At 57.1% G+C, this 18653-nt stretch overlaps 1 protein-coding gene across 1 annotated transcript in view; it reads right to left on the reverse strand.

Moving 5' to 3' along the window:
* The window catches only part of LOC107107474 (solute carrier family 12 member 5-like), a 48430-nt gene that overhangs the window by 21202 nt on the left and 8575 nt on the right, over positions 1-18653 (reverse strand). The window contains 11 exon segments of the mRNA XM_015407786.1: positions 2800-2995; positions 3243-3411; positions 7039-7143; positions 7645-7764; positions 7973-8071; positions 8387-8505; positions 11674-11848; positions 12624-12681; positions 13165-13263; positions 14019-14186; positions 16462-16673. Of these exon segments, the coding sequence (XP_015263272.1) occupies positions 2800-2995; positions 3243-3411; positions 7039-7143; positions 7645-7764; positions 7973-8071; positions 8387-8505; positions 11674-11848; positions 12624-12681; positions 13165-13263; positions 14019-14186; positions 16462-16673 (1520 nt within the window).

The following is an 18653-nucleotide window of genomic DNA, read 5'->3' on the forward strand; positions in this document are numbered from 1 at the left end:
TTGCCCGCTAAGGAGTATAGACATCGGGACCGGTGGGGGGGGGGGTTCGGCAAGGCTCTATTTATTTACTTATTTGGAACCATCTTGCCCCACCCTTCCAGTGCCACTCAGGGGCAGCTGAAAGGTAGAAGAAACACAGGAAGACACAATAAAAGCACCGAACACCGTCAGAGGGTGCTTCTAAAATGCTGCCTGCCTGCCCTGACGGCAGTGGAAGCAGCCAAAAGCTCAGGGGTGGGTGGGAATTGACCCCCCCACACATGCCCCTCTTTTTGTGTCGCTTGCTGCTGTCCCCGGCCCATTACAGTTTTGTACAGCAACCGATTTCCAAAGGTGGAGGGGAGTGTTTAATGCCCTGTGCACCAAAGGAGGAGGAGGAGGAGCCACAGCAGAAGCCGACTGAAATTGAATCCGACAAAGACGGAGGTCCTATGCCTGAGTCGGAGCAGTCCGGGGTTAGGGGTCCCATTTCCGGCCTTCGGTGGGATGCCGTTGGTGCCAGCGCCGAGGGTCAGGAGTTTGGGAGTGCTCCTGGACGCTTCCCTGACAATGGAGGTCCAGGTAGCAGCCACTGCCAAGACAGCCTTTTACCATCTTCAGCTGATCAGGCAGTTGGTCCCCTTCCTCGAACGCAATGATCTGGCTTCTGTGATCCACGCAATGGTCACCTCGAGGGTGGACTACTGCAATGCTCTCTACATGGGGCTGCCCTTGGGGCAACTCCGGAAGCTGCAGCTGGTGCAAAATGCGGCGGCCAGGCTGCTGATGGGCCTCCCCAGGTGGGAGCACATCCAGCCTGTACTAAAGTCGTTGCACTGGCTGCCAATAGCGTTCCGGATCCACTTCAAGGTGCTGTTTTTGACCTTTAAAGCCCTTAATGGTCAGGGGCCTGCCTACCTGAGGGATTGCCTTTCCCCGCATGTTCCCCAGAGAGCACTGCGATCTGGAAATCAAAAGCGCCTGGCCCCCCCTGGGCCTAGGGACGCCAGGTTGGCTGGCAGCGACTAGGACCAGGGCATTCCCCCTGGTGGCGCCGACGCTCTGGAACGAGTTCCCTCAGGAGACCAGAGCTCTACAGGACCTCCAGCAATTCCGCAGAGCTGTGGAAACGGAGCTGTTCCGCCGGGCGTTCCAGTAATAACTGATTTCATCGGTCGTGTCGCACTTGCACTTTATTATATGATGCCGTCGTATTTAAATAGTCTAATTGTATTTATTGGAATTTTATGAAATTGTATTTCACGTTGTATTTTGCTGGTTTTAAAATTCTATGTAAGCCGCCCTGAGCTGCTTCTGTGGGAAGGTGGGTTAGAAATCAATCAAACAAACAAACAAACAAATAAGTAAGTAAGTAAGCTGGAGAAAGACTGGGGGGGGGAGGAGACAACACTCAAACATCATCTCCCCACAGGTATTTCTTTTGGGGAGGGGCTAACTCATGGCATTGTTCTGAAAAGATTTTTAAGGAGCCTTGAAGGCCGTAAGAGGTGGGAAGAGAGGATAAAACTCTGCTGAACAAATCAGCCTTTGAGAGAGTCCAGCCAGCCACAGATCCAAGGGAACCCCCCCTCCAGTTAGGGATGCCAGCCTCCAGGTGGGGCCTGGGGATCCCCCGGAGTTACAGCTCATTTTCAGACTGCAGAGATCAGTTCCCCTGGAGGAAAGGGATGCTTTGGAGGGAGGGGCTCTCTGGCACTGTGCCCCACTGAGGGGGCCCTGTCCTCCCCAGCCTCCACCCCCAAATCTCCAGGAATTTCCCAACCTGGATCTGGCAACCCGATCCCCCCGCATCCCACACTGACCTGGCAACCCTCCCCTCCCTCCCCAGTTGCCCAGGAGGCTGAATAGCCCAGCCCCCCCCAGACAGGAGCTGAACAGGAGGGTGTCATGATCCTAGGCTGAAGAACCAGCAGCCTCTAGGCCCCAAGGAAGCCTCCCTCCCTCAAAGGCCCGGGGCCCGGTGCAGATTTACCCACAGGCCTCCACTTCCCAAGCGCCCTCCAGGCTTTATGATTGGACTGGGGAGAAAAATGGAGGGAAAACGGGCACCAATCCTGGTGAAGGAGGCGGAGCTCGAACAGAGCCTATATAAGGCCCTGCCCGGAGGGACAGGCAGCCTCTCTCTGGAGGCGGGCAGCCATGAGGTGGCTCTTGGAGGGAGCTGAACTCTTGGCATGTGGAGGGGGAAGCCTGGCCTGTTTGGAGGAGGTGCTGGAGTCGAGTAGGGAGGGAGTGAAGTAGTCGTGTCAGGGAGCTTTGTTGGTTTCTGGCCAGCTTCTTTGTTTGCGAGTTTTGCCCTGTGTGAATTCTGCCTGGAGATAGGGTTTCAGCTATTCTTGTCCGCTCTGCCTGGGTTCTTCATGCCTCAAGTTCAGTCATACATCGGGGCATGCCCTGGCTGAAGAGGGGCTCGCCTGGGGGGCAGGGAGGGTGCTCTGAGCCCCGCTCTGGTACAGCCCTCTAGAATCAGTGTTGGCAGCCAGTTAAGGCCCTTGCCTGTGCCAGGCCTGAAGGGAGCAAGGGGGAGAGAAAGGTGTGTGTGGGGATGAAGAGATCCCTCGAAGGGACGTACGGTCTGTGGCAAATCTGCATGGCCCTGCACACCCGTACCGTGACACACGCGCAGTGACTGAATTGGTATTTGGGCCTGACACGATGCTGCCCTCCCATCCAGAAGTCTACTGAAAGGTCTGGCTGCTTGGAACCCTCCCGCGTACCACCCTCTCCCTTCCATCCCAGTCCCGAGCTCCTTCCACACTCCCAGTGGCCCTTTCAGCCCCCCCCCCGCCCAGGACGTACCAATGAAGTTCCTCCAGGTCTGGTGATCCTCTTTGCTGCGCCAGTTGCGTGGCCAGCCGACCAGCACGGCGTTATGTTGGAGGCCTCCGAGCCCACTGGCCTGGATGAGGTGGGACATGCCGTCACGGACGTTGGAAGAGGTCACCACGTGGCAGAAGCCTTTCACTTTCTCAGCCTCCATTTGCCTCCGGATGGACTGGGGAGAGAGGAATGCCTGCGCTCAGCATCCAGAGGGAGACGGCCCCCAACACAGCTCCCTCGTGGCACACAGAACCCCCACCACCCCACCAAGAGCAATACCTGTGCAGCTGGGGGCAGGGGGAGTCAACGGGAAGATCTTGGCTTTTTGCTACATTTGCCCCCTACAGAGACCTCAGAAGAACAGCCTGGGTTTTTTTTTTTTGGGGGGGGGTGTTTCTAGCTGAGGACCCATCGGAACCCACCTCTTCAGCACGCTGGACCTGTGGGTGGTTGTCCAGGAAGGTGCCCTCCAGCACAGAGCCCACAATGGTCAGCCCCTTGCCGGCCTTCAGCTGATTGGTGAATGAGAGCAGCTGTGGGTGGACGACGTTCTGGTCCTGATCCACACGGACGAGCACAAGTAGCTGCGGCCTGGGAAGGAGAGACCAGGAACCCAATTGGCCACAGAGGTCATGGCATTTACTCCCCTTTCCCTGTTTTCGACCACACTGCTACCCTCCTTTCCTCTCTTGACTACAAGGCTCTAGTCCTCCGCCTCTCTCTGCAGCCTCTGGGCCTTCTGCCAGGCTGCTTCCTGTGGCTGTCATCCCTGCTCAACTTGCTTCCCTTCCTCCTCACAGCTGGCCTGTCCACTAGTTCCACATAGGCCATTGCCTAGGACGCTACAACTGGAGGGGCACCAAAAGGCCCTGAAGCCCAAAGGCTTCTTTTTAAAAAAGCCCTTCACTCGGAGTCTCAGAGCGGCTTACAATCTCCTTTCCCTTCCTCTCCCCACAACAGGCACCCTGTGAGGTAGGTAGGGCTAAAAGAGCTCTGAAACAACTGTTCTTTTTGAAAAAAAAAATATTTTATTTTAATTTTATATAAGGTACAGAAAAAAGAAGGGTATCAGGGGAAAAGAGAAATAAACATAAGGCACTTTTAAAACAAATATTAAAGACAGTATAAAAGTGAATGGATTAATAAGTCTAGGTAAATCATTATAACATTGCCAATAACACTATTTCCCTTAAATACATTACTCACTATTCCCAATCTGAAAAGAACCGTAAAGAAAATTATATAAGCAATTTCTGTTAACATTTTATATACATTTAAACTAACTGGAAAGCCATTTAAAATGATTTATAGTAACAAGGAAGTAACAGATATAAAAATTCCATGGAAGAGTTGAAAGTCATATGACTATGAAGAATTGGTAACCACTGGTTAACTGAATAATCAAAACATAATATCGTATCGCTTGTACAGCTCTATAATAAGTATAAAAGCTCTCCATTTATTCTCAAATTCACTACTTGGTCTATTATTTATATGGTTTGTCAATTTCACCATAACAGCATATTCCTCCATCTTTCCAGTCTTCAAGATTTAGGAAAAACTCAATGCAAATACTACTCATCCCACTGTTAACATATATCAGAATAGTTCATGTGTTGCTTTTTCAATATTCATGGATAGAATTCCCAATAGCATAGTCTCTGGTTGCATAGCAAATTTTATATTCAAAATTTCTGAATTTCAACATGTAGTTCTTTTCTAGTATTTACTGGTCTTTTTACAAGACCACCACATATGGTAAAAGCTACTGTCAATCTCTTTACAATTCTGACAGAACTGCTCTTCAGAGAACAGCTCTGAGAGAACAGCGGCTGACCCAAGGTCACCCAGCTGGCTGCATGTGGAGGAGGGGTGGGGAATCAAACCGTGTCCTCCAGATTAGAGTCCACTGCTCTTAACCAATACACCAAACTGGCTTTCTGCTCCAGTGAAATGAACAGAAGGGAGCAAAGGGTTTGGAAAAAAGTGTAAGGCATGTGAAAAAAGCATTTGAGGAGAAACTGTAATCAAAGATAGAATTGTTAGGCACACAGAGGAACAAAGCCTGGTGAGGGAAAATCAGCATGGCTTCTGCAAAGGGAAGTTCTGCCTCACCAACCTTTTGGAGTTCTTTGAGAAAGTGAACAGTTACTGATTTTGCCCATTTGCAGGATGGCAGCCTCAGAAGCCCTTGGTGACATGAGCAAAGCTACTGTGGTGGAGCATAAGGAGAGATGTGGTCCCACATATAAGCCATGAAGGACTCTGTATGTGACGGCATGGGCCTTAAACTGAGCTCAGTAAAGTGAGCTCTGGAGAGCCTACTGTTTGAACAGAATGGTTCTATATGCAGAACACATCATAAGGAAAGCTGGATTAGATTTAGATAAAGGAGGAGTGAAAACTGGTAGAAGGAACATTAACAGTTTGAGACGTGCAGATGGCGCCCGCCCATGCCCCATTGCGAAAAGGTTTTCCCCCCCCCGAAGTCTCCAGAGATGCGCACAAGCATGCACATACTTCAGGTTAAAAAAAACACACACAACCCTGTTTGCCGTGCCGTACCGCTTCTTTGGCGCGTCATGTGATCGGCACCTCCCCCCAACCACGGGACCTTGACAGGACCGCGAGGGGACGCCTGATCACACAGTCGCGCATTATTTCGCTGCGGGGCAAACAGCCATGCCTCCCCTCCCGCTATATCCGGCCCGTGTGACCGGGGCCATAGCTTTGGAAAAAGTGCAGAAAAGGGCAACTCGAATGATAAAAGAGTTGGAACACTTTCCCTATGAGGAAAGGGTAAAGCACTTAGGGCTCTTTAGCTTGGAGACACGACGACTGAGGGGTGACATGATCGAGGTTTATAAGATTATGCATGGGATAAAGCAGGTAGGGAAAGAGGGACTTTTCTCCCTTTCTCACAAAATAAGAACTTGTGGGCACTCCATGAAATTGCTGAGTGGTCGGGTTAGAATGGATAAAAGGAAGTACTTCTTCACGCAAAGAGTGATTAACACTTGGGGCAAGTGATGCTCTGTCTTCTTGGTGCTTGGAGGGGGGGGGTCAACAGTGGGAAGGCTTCTAATGTCCTGGCCCCACTGGTGGACCTCCTGATGGTACCTGGTATTTCTGGCAACTGTGTGACACAGAGTGTTGGACTGGATGGGCCATTGGCCTGATCCAACACTGGCTTCTGTTATGTTCTTATAAGAGGGAACTAGGTAAACATGTGGAGCAGAAGTCCATCAGTGGCTATTAGCCACAAGGTATAGATAGGGGCTCTGGGGCAAGTGATGCTCTGTCTTCTTGGTGCTTGGGGAGGTCAACAGTGGGAGGGCTTCTAATGTCCTGGCCCCACTGGTGGACCTCCTGATGGCACCTGGTATTTCTGGCCACTGTGTGACACAGAGTGTTGGATGGGATAGGCCATTGGCCTGATCCAACATGGGCTTCTCTTATGTTCTTACGTTAAGGGCAGAGGTCCATCAGTGGCTATTAGCCACAAGGTATAGATAGGAACTCTCGGTCTGGGGCAAGGGATGCCCTGTCTTCTTGGTGCTTGGGGGGGGCAACAGTGGGAGGGCTTCTAGTGTCCTGGCCCCACTGGTGGACCTCCTGATGCCACCTGGTATTTCTGGCCACTGTGTGACACAAAGTGTTGGACTGGATGGGCCTTTGGCCTGATCCAACATTGGCGTGTCTTATGTTCTTAAGGTTGATGATGAAGAAACTGAAATTGTTCAAGTGTTTCTATTCCTTGGCTCCATCATCAACCAAAGTGGAGACTGCAACCAAAAATCAGGAGGAGGCTAAGGCTGGGAAGGGCAGTCACGAAGAAGGAAGAAAAGATTTTTAAGGGTAAGGGTGTATCACTGGCGACCAAGATCAAGGTAATTTATAGTATTGGAAATGAAGAAAGCTGACAGGAAGAAAGTGGATTCATTTGGAGTTTGGTGTCAGAGGAGAGTTTTATGGAGACTGTGGACTGCCAAACAGGCAGGTTCTAGATCAAATCAAGCCCAAACTCTCCTGAGGGGCTGAAATAACCAAACTGAGGCTATGGTACTTTGGTCTCATTATGAGAAAATGAGTCACTGGAAAAGGCAATAATGCTAGGAAAAGTTGATTACAGAGGGCTCAACAAATGGTATCCTGGTACAGGGGCTGAGATAACTTGGACTGTCTCCTCCTGTAGTGTCCAGCCCACCCGTCACTGACCTCCAGTTTTTGGTGTGGGGGGGCCCTTCCTCCAGGCGTAAGAGGGCGTACCGGGCAGCGCTGAGGGAGAGGCCTCGGATGCCATCGCCCCATTCTTTCTCTGCTCTGGAAGGAGAGAAAAGGGATGCGAAAGACAGAGAGAAACTAGTCCCTGTTCCCCCCACGCTGGGATCCGGCAGGAGCAGCACACACCTCTGTGGCACACCCCTCCGGCCAAAAGTCACTTGGGAGGGGATTAAACCTGGGAGCATGTTCAGGGGTAGCACTAAGCACCCCTCCCCTGGGCCAGCTAGGCCCACTTACAGCTGCTAGGAGAGACCTCAGTTTGCATCATGCCCAGTTAAGCCCTTTACTGGGCCACAGTGGCGTGGGCATTCATGTGGCTTGCACTCAGGTGATCAGAAGACAGGGCACAACTTGTGCCAGGCACCAAGTGCCCTCTTTTGCAGGCACCCAGCACTCAGCACGGGGGAGGAGGAGAGGAAAACTTCCGTAGGGGCAACTTAGTTCACTGGGGGGGGGGGCAACTTCTGCATTCGGCTCAGGAGTCCCTCCGGCCCACCACCACCACACCCCTGGAGGGACCCAGAACCCCCCCCAACTTACCCACGATATTCAATGTATTTGTAGATGAGTCCTGCGATCAGCATGGCCACCAGGGCGTAGTACCAGGAGCAGATGAACATCAGTGCCAGGCAGAGGCTCATGCCCAGGAAGGAGAGCGTCCTGCAGGTGTCACACGAGAGCTTTGCAGAGCCACCCACCCACCCACGCCAGCCAGCCCTCCGGCCTAGCCCCCTGCCCCTCCCCTCGCAGCCATTAACAGGCCCCTCTCTGGCAGAAGGCCCCCCCCCCACACACACACACCGCGTCCCTGCTGGGGGTGGGGCTTCCTCATGACACCCGGCCTGGCCATCGGGCAGGTGACACCTACCAATGGTAGTACCGAAACCGCGGCCGCCAGTTTGGTGTCCTCAGCAGGGTCTGCACTGCGCACGCCAGGTTGACGAACATGTAGCACATGAGGAAGAACCTGCGGAGGGAAGAGGGGGAGGGGGGGTCAGCCAAAAGAAGGCTGCTGCTCGGCCAGCTCCGGCCTCCGGCAAATCTCCCGCACCCCAAAGACTCCCAAGGAGATTGCCACGGTGGGGGGGGGGGGGGCGAGGACAGAGAAAGGCACCCAGGCCCTTCCTGGCCCCAGACCAGCCTGTAGGCGCCTTCCCAGCATGCCCTTGGCCCTGGGGTGTGCCTGGAGGAGATCGGCAAGACGTCTACTGACAAGCCTTCCCCCGCCTGCCCCTTCCAGGGGTGGGGTGTGGGGTGGGGCTGATGGCTTTCAGGGGCGTACATGGACAGGATCGGTGCCACTTCATCCAGGGACGCAATGAGGATGCCGATTTCACAGATGCAGGCGGTGAGCAGAAGGGCCCAGGTGGGTTCCCCGTTGGCTTTGCCGTGGCCAAAGACCTGGAGGGAGAGAGAGAGAGAGAGAGAGAGAGAGAGAGAGGCCTCCTTGAGCCAGCGTATGCTCAGATGGGACCTGGTGCCTGGACAGGCCTGCCAAGAAGGGTGGCCGGCGGCACCGAACCATCTTCCCGAGGCCGGCCACGGGTGTGTGTGTGTGTGTGTCTCACGTCAGTCTGGTGTCGTGGTTAAGTGCGCGGACTCTAATCTGGGAGAACGGGGTTTGATTCCCCACTCCTCCACTTGAACCTGGCTGGATGACCTTGGGCAAGCCATAGTTCTGACAAGAGCTGTCCTTGAAAGGGCAGTTCTCGAAAGAGCTCTCTCAGCCCCGCCTACCTCACAGGGTGTCTGTCTGTTGTGGGGCGGGGAAGGGAAAGGAGTTTGTAAGCCGCTCTGAGACTCCTCTGGGTAGTGAAGGGCAAACCTTCCTATGAAGGCACCGGAGTCCCCGGCTGTCTCTCCCTTCTTCCCCCTTCTGTCTTCAAGTCCTGTCCTGAATGTCCACTTTGCGCAGTTCCACAGGTGCACTGTGACATCCTGCTCATTTTAGATCAGATGAGCACAGTGCCCTCTTGGTGGGGCAGCCCCTGAAGACTGCCTGGGAGCGTCAGGTGACCCAGAGGGCTGTGGCCAGAAGGCCAACCACAGTGGGCCGTAAAGACCACACCACTCCGGTCCGGTCCCATCTATACTGGCCCCGGTTTGCTTCCAGATGGGCTGAAAAAGGTTTCAGAGGGGGAAAAAAATAAATATTGTCTCCTAATTTCTTTTATCAGAACGCAAACCCCTCAAACTCTCCTCTTCCTTTCAGGACAGTGCAATAAATGTAGGGAGGTGGCACCTGAGTGCCCAGGGAGGGGGTGACAGTGCATTACTAATATTTATTAGAGGGGGGGGGAAGAAAACCCTGTGGAGGTGTCAGGTAGCCCTGTCGTAGCACTGGTACGTGGGGGGGATATTCTCCTCCTCGTTCCCAGCGCTTCCCTGTCTGGCTACTGAACGCTATCGCCATCTCGACCTTCCTGTCTCCAGCTGCAATTAGACAGCTGGGAACCTTGACGGCTTTGCCTGCTTGCTCGCTTGCTTCAGCGAGCTTCAACACGCGAACAATAACCATTGGCTTATGCTATTGGGGGGGGGTAGTTTGACAAGTCCTATAAGTCAGAGGCCCCTATACTACAGGCTATTCCTGACACAAGCTGTATACGTGACCTTTAGTACTGGACTACCAATAAACACTTATCTTCTCGAGAAGCCTTTGTGTGGTGTGGCCTGCCTAGAGACCCTGACAGGAGGATGAAAAGGACTGGGAGGTTCTCCCAGGATGGTGAGGGAGGCACCCAGGAAGCACAACGTGACCAGAGGGCTGCTTTGCAGGCACTTGGGGGCACGATGCTCCTGGGAAGGGCCTTCTTTGCTCTCAAAGACCAGGAAGCCTCTCCCATTCCCCCCCCGAAGCCCCCACTGCTGCTGCTGCTCATCAGGTCGGGAAGGTTCCCTTCCGTCTTTCGGGGAGGGGGATTCTGCCCTGGGCAATGGGCCAGGCTGGGTGGCCTTTGCTCCACTCCAGCTTGAGGATTCGAGCACCGTAGCCGGCCGTGTGCAGGCTCAGTGTGACCAAGTCCTTGCGTTTCAGGGCTGGGAGCGCAGGGAGGTCAGCCAGTCTCGCACCCAGATTGTCGTGCTGCTTCCAAAGGGCACCCTGGGATGAGTGCTGGTTCTGGTTTCGTCCCCGAACCTGGCTGGCTGTTAGCCTCAGCCAAGGGGTCCCAGCCGCCTCCTCCCTGGGCAGAGGGCAAGCCCCGTCCCACCTCCTGCAAATCCAAGAGCCGTCTCTGGGTGAGAACTGGCACAAGACAAGGAAGGACCTTGTGAATTGGTTGGAGACGCAGGAAAGGCACCTTGTGAAAAGTGTTGAAAGCCAAAGGAGGTCGATGTGACAGGGGCTGTGTCAGCTGACGCCTCACAGGCGCTGCGCAAGGATGCTGTGGCCCAAGCCGCAAATTAAAGGGTCAAAAGTGTGCCAGATGGAGGGAGGGAGGGAGGGAGCCTCAGGTGCGGGTTCCAAGCAAGGGGAGAGCCAACTTGCACCTGAGTTCCTTCTGGGCCTGCTAGAGGCAGCCAGGTTTTTAGCAGGTGGAAGCAGCACAGAGAAGCCGGTGGAGGCGACGGGCGGGAGAGCCGCTCCGCTCTGAAGGTGAAAGCCTGGCGACGAGGCAGGCGGCAGCACCAGGCCAGGGAAAGGGCAGAGGGGGAAAGGGGGTGCTTGCGTTCACTCCAGTGCGTGTGTGTGGGGGAGATGGGGCCATGGTGGGGGTCTCCTTACAGGAAGTGTTCAAGGCCAGGACGGACGGACATCTCTTGAGGATGCTTCTGGGCCAGGGGACGAGAATCAGTGGGCAACCCAGTGAAGGTAGGGCACATCCAGACAAGATTGCCCAAAGAGAACCGAGTGACCTCCCCCCCTGAGTGTAGCTGGCACCCAAGGGGATGATCCTGTATGGCTAACTCATGGCAGGGATGCGGACCGCTAGAGCCGGGCAAGAAGGGCAGGGGTGTGTGGGGGGGGGGATCCAGAAAAGAGCTCAGAAAGGAGAGCCCGCCTGCCGCCAAAGCCCTTCCCAGGGTTGCCTCCCAGACCCGGAGCCTGCTGGGGCGGATCCTTTCCCTCCTGGTTTCCTCCCCCCACCCCACCCCCCAGCGCCAGTGAGGGAGGACCTTTCGCCCCAGAAGAGAGTGTCCTTGCGTCAGCCCTTCTGCCGGCCGATCGAGGGCCAGCAGCGGAAGGCTGGAAAGGGAGTGTTTGCAAAAGCCTCGGTGGGAAGGGGACCCATCCATCTGGGGGTGGGGTGTACTGAACACATCAAGCATCTCTGCCCCCCCACCCCCCCGGGCCCAATCCACTTTGCCAAGCTGAACGAACACACTGCCAGGGGACTGGGGAATGCCGGCTGCCCCCTAAGCAGTCACCGTGGGACTCTGTGGAGAAGGACCAGAGGGCCCTGGGCGACAGGCTCCATCTCCCGGCAGCAGCCTCCCTGCAGACCTGCCCCCCAACCCCTCTCCGACCCCACGTGGCCGAAGGAAGGAGCCCTCTGAGGGGGGCGTCACCCTCCCCCTCCCCACAGCGGCAGCCACGGGGAGGGCAGCCCCCTGGCAGGGACTCACTCGCAGGAAGGGCACGATGCCGTCCCGGGAAATGGCCTGCAGCAGGCGCGGGGCCCCCGTCAGGCTCTGCAGGCCGGCTCCGCAGGTGGAGAAGAAGGAGCCAAAGACGATCACCCAGGGGGAGGGCCAGGCCAAGGTGCCAACCACCAGGTTCCCGTTGACGGCCTCGCCAAACCTGGAAGAGCAAGGCGCACGGGTCAGTCCTGGGCCCCTCCTCGAACCGACAGCACAAAAGGCACAGCGACTCCTGCCCGTCACCATCACGAGCCCTGGAGCCTGGCACAGAAGGGTATCCTGGCCGGGGCAGGAGGCATAAGAACGTAAGAACGTAAGAACATAAGAGAAGCCAGTGTCGGATCAGGCCAGTGGCCCCTCCAGTCCAACACTCTGTGTCACACAGTGGCCAGAAACACCAGGGGCCCTCAGGAGGTCCAGCAGTGGGGCCAGGACACCAGAAGCCCCCCCACTGTTGCCCCTCCCCCGAAGCACCCAGAACGCTGATGCACCCCTAGGTCTCCCCAGACCCTCTGGTGCCCCAGTTTGGTTGCCAAGAGAGGAACAGGTTCCCAGGAGCTCCCCTACCCCAGCAGTCAACAGTGCCCTGCCAGTCCCGCAGAGGCTGGTAGCACGAGCGACCCCAAAGGGCCCGCAGCACGGGGGGGGGGGGAAGACCCCATCTTCTGGCCGCTAGGGGCCATGCCAGGCAGCCAGGCAGCCAGCCATGCTGTCCTTCCTGCCGTGTGAAGCTGTGGAGTCAGCCGTGTGTGTGTGTTTGTGTGTGTGCGCGTGTGTGTCTCGGGATTAAGGGCCAGGGTGGCAGCCCCGGCAGCGTAAGGCCCTCAATCCTCCACCCCCGTGGAAGCCCCACAGTGGCTGCCGCCTCGGGCAAAAGGGGAGGGTGTGCGGGTGGGTCCCCGCCTTCCCAGCCCACGGGCAGGCGACTCACTCACTTGTCCCGGAGCACGACCCCCTCAATGCAGGCCCCAAAGAGGATCACGGAGCTGATATCTGCGAGAGCGTCAAGGAAGGAGACTCTGCTGTTCTTCTGACCGACCCTCCCTCCAGTGGAAGAGCCAGGGGAGGGAGGCGGGGGCTGGGGGGGGGCTTTTGCCACGGTCACCCCTCTGGAGGGGCAGGCTTGGCTCCATTGACCGGGGGAGTGCGTTTTTCTCAGCATCCGCAGAAGACAACACAGCCAAGCACCAAAAGGGTTTCGTCTCTGCAAAGAGGCAGCAGCACCTTCAGGCCTGGGCTGCGGAAGGACTCGGCCACACGGCCCAGCCCCCCCTTTGAGCTTTGCCACCCACATGCCCAGCGGCTGCTCTGGCAGGGCACTGGCTCTCGGGTCCCGTCCCCAGCCAAGCACAGTCCTGGGGGGGAATCCTGTCCTCACACAGCCCCCCCCCCCGCGCCCCCCCCCCCCCCCCTTCCCCCCCCCGGAGGCCCTGGGAGCCAACAGGGCCGCCGGGCCTCCTGCCAGACCAAGGATACAGACGGCGGAGGTGGTGGCGATGGCGAGGATGGTGCCCGTGGGGATTGACTTCTGGGCATCGCGCAGGTCTCCAGACCTGTTGGAGCCAGCCATGATCCCTGGGGAGGAGACAGAAGCCGGTTAAGGGGGAGCGGGGGAGAGCTGTCAGCCGCCCGCAGGGAGAGGGCTGGACGGAGGCCTCCGGCGTGGAAATGGGCACCCGGAGCCCTGTGTGGCAGAGGAGGTGGAGAAGGCCGCCTGGCAAAGAAAAGCCTCAAGGGACCGGATGTTTTTGCCGTCCTTCTCTGGCAAGCAGTGGATCTGGCCAAGCAAGACCCGGGCAAGGGCGAGAGGAAGCGACGAACCTTCCTCAGATACACCCCCTGCCCCTGCCTCTGCACCCTGGCCCCTCTCTCGCCAGACCCCCTGCTCCGTATCTGAACTTGGACTCTCAAAAGCTCATCCCGCCCCCCGCCCTGGGTCTGGTTGGCCTCCTCCGGAACCTTCTCCCTCCCCAGGTGCCGCCCCTGGAGGGTGTCTGTCTGTGTGTGTGTGGGGGGGGGGGAGAGCCAGTTTGGTGTCGTGGTTGAGTGCGCAGAGAACTCTAATCTGGGAGGACCGGGTTTGATTCCCCACTCCTCTTCCACTTGCACCTGGCTGGATGACCTTGGGCAAGCCGTAGTTCCGATAAGAGCTGTCCTTGAAAAAGAGCAGTTTCTGTCAAGAGCTCTCTCGGCCCCACCCACCTCCCAGGGTGTCTGTCATGGAGAGGGGAAGGGAAAGGCGTTTGTCAGCCGCTCTGAGGCTCCCTTGGGTAGAGAAGGGCCACGGGGTACGAATCCAATCTCCTCCTCTTCTTCTTCTCTTATTTTACCTGTGACAGACGGGAAGTAGATGCCAACCAAGAGGGTGAAGTAAGAGGTCATGTCGCTGAAGACGTACGGCTGCTCCAAGTTGAGCACGGGGTCCGAGGGGGGCACGGAGGTCATCCCCGCCTTCTCTATGATCACCCCTTTGGGCAAGTAGGTGCTCCAGAGGTTTTCTGTGGAAACACAAGCCACGGGCTCTGGGGGGTGGGGGAGCTCCGTCCTGGGAGGTGACCGTGGCCACCCCCCAGGAGCTCCTCGCCCACCCTCCTCTCTCCCCCGCTCACCCCTCTCCTCCAGCACCTGCCCGGATACGTGCTGCCGCCAAGCACCCCACCCCCCGCGCGCCCTGTACGGCTGGGTTTGGGCACTGAGCAAGTGGCTGTTTGCCCTCCCACAAGCCCCTCCCAAAGATCCGCCCCCATGGCTGGCCAGAAACCCCCCCTCGTATGCAGCTGGAGCAAGTGGGGCCTCCTACTCCTGCCTTGGACAGAGTCAGGTTATCGGTCCATCAGGGTCAGCGTTGTCTACTCAGACTGGCAGCTGCTGCTCTCCAGGGCCAGCCCAGGAAGCCTTCCTCACCACCCACCGCCCGATCCGCTTAACTGAAGGCCCAGGGACTGAACTTGGGACCTCCTGCGTGCAAAGCAGAGGCTCTTCCACTGAGCCGCCCACAGCCCCTGCCCAGCGACAGCGCTGCCTGAAAAGAAGGCACAGATGCATCCCAACGAGGATTAGGGGAGACTGGGGGGGGGGGGATTTTGAGGCACTGATCTCCGCCTTAACAACAGCTGCGGCCTCTGGAGATGGCATCCGTCACCCGGTGGTGGCAGCGGAGGGCTCTCCTCTTGTGGCCTGTCTCTCCCCCCTCACCACCACCCTGGTCCCACGGGCTCTGGACCAGCTGGCCTTCCAGTCTTGCCATTGTCTTTGCCCAGCAAACTGCCCCCTCCCTCCCGCTTGGGTCTGAATTTGCCCCCCGTTGGTCTGCCCTTCATCCGCTGGGGAGCACAGGCCTGGGAAGGGGCGGGTGTGTGTGTGTCAGAAGCCAATCCTATACTGTGGCACTTAACCAAGGCTCCCTCTAAGCTGCAGAGTCTTGTGAGCAAAAATTCTACCCTGTGAGCTGCTGGCATTAAAGTTGCGAGCGAGCCATCTGGCTGCTGCGTAAGTTAGTTTGCTCTGGAGCCATCCCTCTCTCTGAGCTAAGGCGAAAATGTGTGAGCCGGAGGCTAAAAAACGGTGAGCTCAATCACACTAACTCAGCTTAGAGGGTACACTGCACTTAAACCCCCCCTCCACCAGGCAGGTTTCCTGATTTAAATCTCCCCCTCCTCAAAGCTGTACTTTTTATATTCCCCCCCTTCCACAGCATATCCCTTCTGTGAGAGCTTAGGGGAGAGCAAATCAGATCAGGAAAACTCTGTGTGTGTGTCTGTGTGCGTGTTGTGTGTCTGTGATGAATCCCGTGCCGATGGAGCACTCCTGCACAGTCTGCAGTTTGGCCGGGAATCGGATCTCCTCCTACTGCAGGGGGATTGCCCGGGGAATCCATGTCACATGATCACTGAATCAGGAAAAAAAACCCCTCCAGTCCATCCAGGTCAGTCTCCTCTACTCAGACGGGCAGCGGCTCTCCAGGGTCTCAGGCCGAGGCCTCTTGCCTCCACCCTCTTTCAGGAGCATCGGGGAGAGGAGGGCCCCCTTTGTGCCCCAGACCCCGCCCTAGCCCTGAGCCACCCCAGGCCAGGCAGGGGGCTTGTTGCTCCCTTTCCGGAAGCCAGCAGCTCACTGCCTGGAGGCCGCCTTGGGGGTTGCCTGCTGCTTCTAGAAGGAACGCTCTCCCCCCCTGTGTAGTTGGGGGGGGGCTGGATGGGAAGTCAGGGGGCATTGGCGGTAAGTCAGGGGGCCGGGCCCCGAGAGGCCCCACTGTAGCTTATGAGCCTGCCTGCGCTTCCTAGAGATGGCCAGTCTGACATGGGTGGAAGGCATAAGCAAGATCTCCAGCGATATCTGGGCAGGGAAAGGGGGCAAGCATTGCCTCTACAGGGGGAGGAGGCCCCACTTCCGAGGATGGGCAGTGGACATTACGCCCCTCAGAGCCAATGCAACTGAGTTCCCCCTGCTGCAGGAAAGCCCTCCCCTTCCCTGGCCGCCCCAGTTCCACCCCACAACCCACCCCAGGACTGTTGGGGAGAGGCTGCCGTGGTGGGGTCCAGTGTTCCCTCTAAGCTGAGTTGGTGTGAGCCAGCTCACAGTTTTTTAGCCTCCAGCTCATAGATTTTTGTCTCCGCTCAGGAAGGATGTGGCTCCAGAGCAAACTAATTTATGCAGGAGCCAAATGGCTCGCTCGCAACTTTCATGCCGGGAGCTCACAAAGAAGAATCTTTGCTCACAAGACTCCACAGCTTAGAAGGGAGCCTTGGTGGGGTCCCGCCGGGGTCCGCGTACCTTGGATGAGGCCCGAGGCAGCGCCGGGGATGCCCTCGATCTCGGTCACGTTGTTCTGGGTGAAGTACTCGTCGCAGGAGGCGTTGAGGAAGCGGGAGGAGCAGAAGAGTTCCCACAGCTGGGAGCCCATCGACTCGTTGCCGACTTGGACGATCTTGGCACACACGTCGATGCCGTGGCGGGACAGGGTCCGGTTCCCCAGCAGGCAGATCCTGGCGCGAGCGGGAAAGGGAGAGAGGCTTGGTGGAGGGGCTCAGGGGTCTGCTTCCTCAACGTACATGGTTAAGTGGTCGGACTCTAATCTGGGAGAACCGGGTTTGATTCCCCACTCCTCCCTGTGCAGCTGCTGGTGTGACCTTGGGTCAGTCACAAGCTCTGGCAGAGCTGTTCCTGAAAGAGCAGTTTGTGTCAGAGTTCTCTCAGCCCCGCCCACCTCACAGGACACCTGCCTGTTGTGGGGAGGGGAAGGGAAAGGAGTTTGTCAGCCGCTCTGAGCCTCCAAGTGAAGGGCGGGGTATAAATCCAGTCTCCTCCTCCTCCTCCTCCTCCTCCTCCTCCTCCTCCTCCTCTTCTTCTTCTTCTTCTTCTTCTTCTTCTTCTTCTTCTTCTTCTTCTTCTTCTTCTTCTTCTTCTTCTTCTCAGGCTCCCAGGCCGGTCCCACTGCAAGAGGCCGGCTCAGGTGGCTGCCCAGCGTGGACAAGATCCTCTCTTGGTCCTGGGACCTCAGGCCGATTTCCCACAGCCGCTGCTCTGCACTCGCTCCTCTCTTTGCCCCGATGGTAAGTGTCAATTTCCCACTCGAAGCTGCATGGCGTATTTTGACCCGCGGCTTCGCCCGATTTTCCCCGCGGTTTCGTGATCCTGTTTTTTGAGTATTATGAAACCGTGGACAAAATTGGGCGAAGCCATGGGTCAAAATGCGGCCGCGTGGCTTCGAGTGGGAAATTGACACGTACCATCGGGGCAAAGAGAGGAGTGAGTGCAGAGCAGCAGCTGTGGGAAATCTCTCTAGCCAGTGCCGAAGCAGAGCCCTCTTTGCCAGACCTTCCGGACTCTGGCCTTGCATCCAGTGGCCCCCGTCAGGTGTTAGCCAGACTTGACCCCTGGGCCACTCACTGTGTGAAGTGAGCCGGCTGCTGGGGAGGGGCCCCTTGCCTGACAGCCGGCCTTACTTGGCTCCTCCTCAGCTGGGCATCTCCTCCTGCTCCCGACAGGCTCCTGGCTGATGCAATTACAGGAAGCTACGCAAGAGGTCACCGCAGCCGGGGCACACGCAGAGGGCTCGGGCCCTCTTTGGGCAGAAACTGCTCTTCGCTTGAATCGGTGCCTGTCACTCGAAAGTCGACCACTGACCCTCACCCTAGCCCAACAACCAATGTCCCTGGAGTCCCAGAGACGGCTGATGTACAGTGTGGCCCTCTGAAGCAGCCACGGGAGAGATGGGTGGGGGGGGGGACTGCCGTAGGGAAGGGGGCTTTCCTCCCCCCCACACCATTTCCCTGACCAGACACACTTCCCCTTACGCCCAGTCGCAGGCTGAAAGCCCCCTGAGGAGGGTTTCCAATTGGAGAGACGGCTGCTGAGGGAGAGTTCCATCCTGTTGTTCCAGCAGGGGGCCCTGACCCATAGCCTACCCCACTAAGAGACAGCTTGGTGTAGTAGTTAGGAGCGCGGACTCTAATCTGGGAAACTGGGTTTGATTCCCCACTCCTCCTCCACATGCAGCTGCTGGTGTGACCTTGGGTCAGTCACAAGTTCTCTCAGAGCTGTTCTCTCCAGAGCTCTCTCAGCCTCATCTACCTCACAGGGTGTCTGTTGTGGGGAGGGGAAGGGAAAGCGATTGTAAGCCGCTCTGAGAATCCTTTGGGTAGTAAAGGGTGGGGTATAAATCCAACTTCTTCTCCTCCTCCTCCTCCTCCAGCATCCATCCTGTGCAGTTTGGGATTTGCAAGTCTTTACCTGAAGATGTTGCCAGGGATTGAACCTGGAGTATTTCATGTGCCATGGAGCCAGGGCCCCTCCATGCAAATCCTCCTGTTTATTATCCCCAGGGGTCATTTCCTGCAGGAGCGCACAGGAGAGGAGCTCCGGCAGTAAAGAGCCCAGGGGGTGGGCACATGCAATAAGCCCCACCCCCTGCTCCCAGCAGCCCTCAGCCAGAGCAAGAAGCAGCCAGGTAAGCTGCAGAGAGC

The sequence above is a fragment of the Gekko japonicus genome, unplaced genomic scaffold (assembly GCF_001447785.1).
Source record: "Gekko japonicus isolate JY-2015 unplaced genomic scaffold, Gekko_japonicus_V1.1 scaffold3710, whole genome shotgun sequence".
NCBI classification, from domain to species: Eukaryota; Metazoa; Chordata; class Lepidosauria; order Squamata; family Gekkonidae; genus Gekko; species Gekko japonicus.